This window comes from Octopus bimaculoides, chromosome 1, assembly GCF_001194135.2.
Source record: "Octopus bimaculoides isolate UCB-OBI-ISO-001 chromosome 1, ASM119413v2, whole genome shotgun sequence".
Classification (NCBI taxonomy): domain Eukaryota; kingdom Metazoa; phylum Mollusca; class Cephalopoda; order Octopoda; family Octopodidae; genus Octopus; species Octopus bimaculoides.
The window spans coordinates 33,767,172-33,774,340 of NC_068981.1; the positions used below are offsets into that span (position 1 = coordinate 33,767,172).

At 38.0% G+C, this 7,169-nt stretch overlaps 1 protein-coding gene across 1 annotated transcript in view; it reads right to left on the reverse strand.

The window, feature by feature from the left end:
• Nucleotides 1–7,169, reverse strand: part of LOC106879985 (WD repeat-containing protein 46) — a 30,180-nt gene that overhangs the window by 3,816 nt on the left and 19,195 nt on the right. Inside the window, exons 8-11 of the mRNA XM_052972325.1 lie at nt 4,986–5,121; nt 4,049–4,148; nt 1,191–1,344; nt 399–546 (exon numbers count right to left, since the gene is read on the reverse strand). Of these exons, the coding sequence (XP_052828285.1) occupies nt 399–546; nt 1,191–1,344; nt 4,049–4,148; nt 4,986–5,121 (538 nt within the window). The remainder of the gene's footprint in view (nt 1–398; nt 547–1,190; nt 1,345–4,048; nt 4,149–4,985; nt 5,122–7,169) is intronic.

Here is a 7,169-nt window from a genome sequence, read left to right on the forward strand (position 1 = left end):
ATATATATATATATATACACACACACACATATATACGATGGTCTTCTTTCAGTTTCCGTCTACCAAATCCACTCACTCACAAGGCTTTGGTCAGCCCGAGGCTATAGTAGAAGACACTTGCCCAAGGTGTCACGCAGTGGGACTGAACCCGGAACCATGTGGTTGGTAAGCAAGCTACTTACCACACAGCCACTCCTGCGCCTATTTAGTTTTCCATGCTTGTAGAGATCAGATGACAGTATGTTTTTTTTTTTAACGCTCTACGTCTTTAAAGGGATCCTGCCTGGATAAAATACTGCAGCCTAAAAGCGATGAGGTTTAAATTACAGAGCTGTTCCTTGCAAAAAAATATATTAAACTGTGTGCTAAATAAATTGATAATAGATGAATTTACTCACCAGGAATAAGCAGACTCTGAAATCCTTTTTCATAGCCAACACCAAGTACATCTTCATAAGGACAGAATTTTGTACTGTGCACTCTTCCAGACAATTTATGAAATAAGTATGGACTGCTTACTGTTCGAGAACAGCAGTTATCAAATATCTAAAAACACAATTTGAAGACATTAAACATATTGTATACCTTTACAAAACAATCATCATCATCGTTTAACGTCCGCCTTCTATGCTTGCATGGGTTGGACGATTTGACTGAGGACTGGTGAACCAGATGGCTACACCAGGCTCCAATCTGATTTAGCAGAGTTTCTACAGCTGGATGCCCTTCCTAACGCCAACCACTCAGAGAGTGTAGTGGGTACTTTTACGTGGCACGAAGGCCAGTCAGGTGGTACTGGCAACGACCACGCTCAAAGTGGTGTATTTTATGTGCCACCTGCACACGAGCCAGTCCGGCGGCACTGGCAACGATTAAAGAAATTTAAAAATTTAAAAAAATGCAGTTATCCATATTTGTTCAAGGTCTTTATGTTCTACAGGTTCTAAGTTCAAATCTTGTCATGACTCACATGAGTAGTAGACTTAATACATTGCACAGTTTAATATTAGACATAATGACCTGGCACCTTGGGTGCCTTTAGCAGAGACCAGTCTGTTGCAAGCATTGAAACCAGGTCTCTGGTTTGAGGATACCTTCCTCCTTCACACTAGTCTTGGAGGCCCTGAAAAAATGTCATGAGCACTACCCACCCCCACCTCCCGATTTAAAAATAAAAACCACAACCTAACCTGTACGACATTGCCAACGCCAGCTGCAAGCATATCACGTTGACTGAAAGACAAACAATTGGCACCACTATCTATTCTGTAAGACTGTAACATTTGGTAGGTACGAAGATCCCATATTTTCATATGACTGTCATCTCCAGATGTAGCTAGGTATCTATAAAAAAAAAATGATTATTTTGTAAATATACATTTTTAAAAAAATACTTTAAGGAAATAAATGATAGAAAATTTTTCAAAGATATATAAATTAATTAATTTATCAGTGAAAGGTAAGAATTATTGTGGGTGAATAGGGATGTGAAAGAATATCATAGCAATAATTAATTAGTCCACCACAATGTCCTGTCTTTGTGATGTGGTGGCTTGACTGCCTCAATGACCCTGGGAATTATGCTGGCAGAGAATAAGCTTCAGATAGGAACTCCTATGCTGGACAGATCAAAGGACAGGCCAGACGAATATGGACCACTTTTTCTAAGAGTTAAAAATGGGTTTGCTTAAGACCAACAACCCTAACTAAAAAAAAGTAAAGTTACAGAAGAACTGATGACAATTCTAAACCATCAAGATCTGGGAGAAAGACAGCCCAGAGTTGAAAACAATAAAGAAATGTGGTCGATGGGCTATAATTCATAGGGAGTAAAGGGCTTAGGTGAAGTGAAAGCTATTAGTGAATGATACTTTAATCCTTTACAGAAAGTGTGTTACAAAACTGCCATGTATATAATTAACAAAAAATAAAGGAAATTAAATTCAGAAGTGTATATATAACTAAGATAGAAAGAATGTTTGCATCACACTGTTTATATTTCACTTACTACACAACTTTACATTATCAGTGAGGTAAAAAAAAAATGTAGTGAAGAAAGTTAATGACATTTGAAACTAATTAACATTTTGGGACTTAAGAAGTTTATTACTGTTCTTATTATTTTAATATATCGCCATTGTCCGGAAATCTTTTGTCATGCATCTATGACCACTTCAGCAACACTTTTCATTTCTGTGTGTGTTCTTGCTTCACTTACTCCATTGAGTAAGTCGCTGAAGGGGGTCACAGGTGTGTGACGAAAGATTTCCAGACAATAGACAGATGTTAAAATAATATGAACAGTAATAAACGAGACTTAAAAAGTGATATAAGGAAAATCAGTCAGATAAAAAAATGACTTGAAAATACTGACGAGAATAGTCATAAATTAGTTATCACAGTTAAGATATGACACTAGAAAGTAATAAAATGTTCAAGTTGTTGTAAAATCAGTACAAAGAGGAATATTCAGAGCAATGGTTTTAATATCCAGGCCAGATCCAAAACCTGGATTTTTTTTTAGGGGCCACCCCAAAAATAGAAAACAAAAGACAAATAAAGAAGAATTTATATTTATAGAGGGAAGACCATTGGGATCTGCTAGAAGGATGCTTGAGGGCTGCATGTGACCCTGGGAACCACTGTCGAGAACTGCTGATTTAGAGACTAGACAGCTAAGTTGGGTTAATAATTTGAACGATAAACTTATGAATTATACAGGTTCAAACATAGGCTGCGTGGTTAAGATGTTCACTCTGCAACCATGTGGTTCTTGGTTTGACCCCACTGACTGGAACTTTGGGTAAGTATTATGATTACAAGTAAGTTCACCGGCATCAATTCACCATGAACTTTAGAGTTTGAAAATAAGGATTTTTTAATTCTTTCACTGTGAACTTATCTCTCTGTAAACTTTCGTTACAGCAAACTTTCCTCACAGTGATCATTTCTTATGGTGAACTTACCCTGCAGTGAACTGATGATGGTGAACTTACATGAAGTTTTATAGTCCTGACTTGAACAATTTGCATTGAAAGTGGAATTTATCAGAAACTGTATGGAAGCCCATTGTATATTTATCAAACTTATTCTAGCATGGGTTTGACAAATGAATGTTAACCCTTTAACATTCAGATTGCTCTGTCAAATGTAATACTTATTTATTCACATTGTTTTGAATTAATCCCAAATTACCTTGTAGCTTTCAGATTTCAATGCTGTTATTGTATATTTTTAGAATGACATTGTAGGATATGTGTAAGATGTCAGATCTTGACATTTTGAACATAAAACAGGGAAAATATTTGGGCTGGATATCATCATCATCATCGTTTAACATCCGCGTTCCATGCTAGCATGGGTTGGACGATTTGACTGAGGACTGGTGAAACCAGATGGCTACACCAGGCTCCAATCTGATTTGGCAGAGTTTCTACAGCTGGATGCCCTTCCTAACACCAACCACTCAGAGAGTGTAGTGGGTGCTTTTACATGCCACCGGCATGAAGGCCAGTCAGGCGGTACTGGCAACGGCCACGCTCAAAATGGTGTATTTTATGTGCCACCCGCACAAGAGCCAGTCCAGGGGCACTGGCAACGATCTCGCTCGAAAATCCTTACACAAGCCACAGGCACAAGTGCTAGAAAGGCGACGCTGGGCACAGGTGCCATCCCGATTTCGCTTTCCCCAATAAGTCTTTGCAAGCTGAGTTTCGTGTCCAATGAAGGGGACGACGTTGGCATGGGTGCCAGTCGTTGAATTTAGTTCGGTTGGCTTTCTTTTGGATTATGGTCCAAGATTTATGTGTCTAGCGGCAGTGTCATCACAGACATAAGAGTAGGACTATTGTGTGTCTAACTTGAGCTTTAAAGAGGATCAGTAACTGATTGGAGATGAAGAAGCAGGCTAGTCTTTGGCAAACACCTTAATTACTTATGTATGTGGGAGTATGCCAGGAAAGTTCAGAGAAACTATGTTATGTGTCTTTTCAAAAGAGAAGTACTTTTAGCACAATAAAGTGTAATAGGATTTTAAAAAGATACTTACAAACCCTGTTGGTCCACAGCTATTGACCGTACATTAGATTTATGGCACAACATTTTGACTAAATAATCTTTTGCATTAGGTGACCACAGTGTTACAGTTCCTGCAAGATTAATGTGAATCACAAAACAAGAATTAAAACATAGGAACACAAATTGAAAATGTAGCATGAAAAGTGGATAAATACACTTTCTATTGTTAATTATGCAAGTATAAAGTCAGTCAGAATCTGATGTCAGCCAAGCAGAAGTTATTTATGAAAGGTCAGAATACTATTGCTCTTGTATGATTTGAACTCATGATCCATGAGGTCAGTAAGCTAAAAAGTGCCTCATCATCAAAATCAGGTCATGACTGGAAAGAGTTAGCATAAATAAGGGGCTATTTAAATTTTTCACAAATGACTAAATGTCTTTCTTTCTCTGTTACCAAATCAACCAATGACCCTGGTGGATTCTCAAGTGCTTTGTGTTTGTCATGGAACTTTCTAGAATAGAAAGAGTGGTATTTTTTATCGGGCACCATCTTGGCAGCTAGCTATAGAGAAATTTTTCACAATTGTTGGGACTCAGAGAGTAAAGAGCTAGAAATAGCATAAAGCATTTTGTTTGATGCTCTAACAATTCTGTCAGTCCATTGCTCTGGCCTGGTACTTGACCTTTCAGGGTCATTAAAATAAAATCAACCTGCATGGCGTCAATGTGTCTACTTTCATATTATTAGCTATGTTACATTGTTGATGACTAGATCTTTGGGTCCTCACACATCACATTTATGGCAAATAAATTCAGTTCACTGCTTCCAAACCAAAACTACTGTTTTCCAGTAATTTTGCAAACACACAGGCAAAGACGAGTGATTACAATACCCTGCTTTCACTTATGTGTGCAAGGTAATTTAAAAAAAAAAAAAAAAGGGACTAAATAGTTTGAGCCCTTACCATTTGAATGTCCGAGGTGTATAATAGCATTAGATGGATTCTGACACATAACATTTAAACGGCCCATATTAGTTCTGACAGCTGAAACTTTACTACCAATGGAGGTGTCCAGGTAGGACAAAAATCCTCTTGAATTCTGGAAAACAATAGAGATACACACTAAGTTATAGCAATGTATTAAATGTTGGAAAATTGTGTGTATGCTGAAAAGATGCTTACACATGTTGCAGTCACATTATATCATCCATTCATTTGAATCATCATCATTTGATGCTCACTTTTCCATGTTTGCATGGGTCAGATAGAATTTGTGGCAGACTTTCTATGACAGGATGCCCTACCTGTTGTGAAACCCCACTTGTTTCCAGGCAAGGTAATATTTCTTCATAGCCAGACTTGTTTTTCGTAGAAGATTGGAAATGAATACTGCTTGTATGACAGTGAAGCTCATTTACAACCATTATATGATGTCAAAACACACACACACACGATGGGCTTCTTCCAATCTCTGTCAACTAAATCCACTCACAAGACTTTGGTTGGCACAGAGCCATAGTAGAAGACATATGAATGAATGATGTAATGTTAGGTGAAGTCCAGGTTATATAGAAGATGGTCTTAAAAACCAGTCATAAAAAACCATACCAAAAACACGCACACCACATCAAAGTTTGAGGAATTTCTGTGTGCATCAGATGATGAAGGATTGAGAAGCTGAGACTGTCCAAACCACACTAGTATGGAAAAACAGGTGTTAAGTGATGATGATGATGATAATGAATTAAGTGTTGTGAGGTAATGTGAGCCTATGAGGAATGATGAAGAAAAGTGGAGTGGGAACAAGACCGAGAACAAAAGAAAAACTAAAGGCAGATAGTGTATAGAGCAGACAGAATAATAGTAATCTCAGAAAGAGTAGAAACAAAACTGAACTAGATAAGATATTAGTAAGCTGGATCACATAGTGACACACATAAATATGCTATTCTGTAGTTCTGTCCAAACAATGCCAACATGAAGGTAGTCCTAGATACACTATGTCTGGATAAAAGGCATGAGGGTCATGACTATCTTCATTACAGTTTGTTTAACGTCCACTTTCCATGCTAGCATGGGTTGGACGATTTGACTGAGGACTGGCAAGCCAGAAGGCTGCACCAGGCTCCAATCTGATCTGGCAGAGTTTATACAGCTGGATGCCCTTCCTCATGCCAACCACTCCAAGAGTGTAGTGGGTGCTTTTACCTGCCACCGACACGAGAGCCAGTGATACGGTACTGGCAACGGCCACGCTCAAAAAGGTGTTTTTTACGTGCCACCTGCACGGGAGCCAGTCCAGCGGCACTGGCAATGACTTCGCACAAATGATTTTCTAACATGCCACCAGCACAAGTGCTAGAAGGCAACGCTGGTGACAATTACTGTAATTAGAAAATTGAGTAATGGGGTCTAAACATCCTTTATCCAGTAGGTCAGTACTTTGTCAATTACAACCCTTATTTACTACACAAATACTACACTGATATTAGTTTAGGACAAACACTATGTTAGTGGTAGCTGAATAGTTCAGTGAGATGCTGTACAATTTGATTTAAATGTATGCACTTAAAACCTTCCATTAGAAAACTGATAAGCTCTGAAAACAAAATAACTTCAAAGCCATATAAACATCCAGAGTTTGATGGTATATACAACTAATCACATGAACTGCTAATGTAATATTATAACCATCATCAACATTATTACCCTTTAAATGTCTATACTTCTATGCTGGCATAGGTTATCAGAAACTGCAGTTGACTTTGTCCTTGATTTTCTTTGGTGTTCCTTACTGGATTTTCTTTGGTGTTAATTTCTTATAAGCTATTTTTGTGGATACCATTTTATATTCTTGCCCCCACAAATAGCACCCTGACATTTTCACAATTTAAAATAAGGCTATTTTATTTCCAAGGAGTAGGATGTAGAAAAGGAGTAGGATGTAGAAAAGGAGTAGGTAGTAACTCTATAAGATGTACCCGGTGCAAGCTATGGACACATAAGAGGTGCAGCAACATCAAAGGCAGGTTAACTAGCAAGTTAGTTTTTGTTTGTGGCAGATGTTCAGGTGCAATAAAGACTGCAAACAAACAGGAAACAACTTCTATCTCATTCCAGGGTGAAAAACTAGAGGTAGTCGATAGC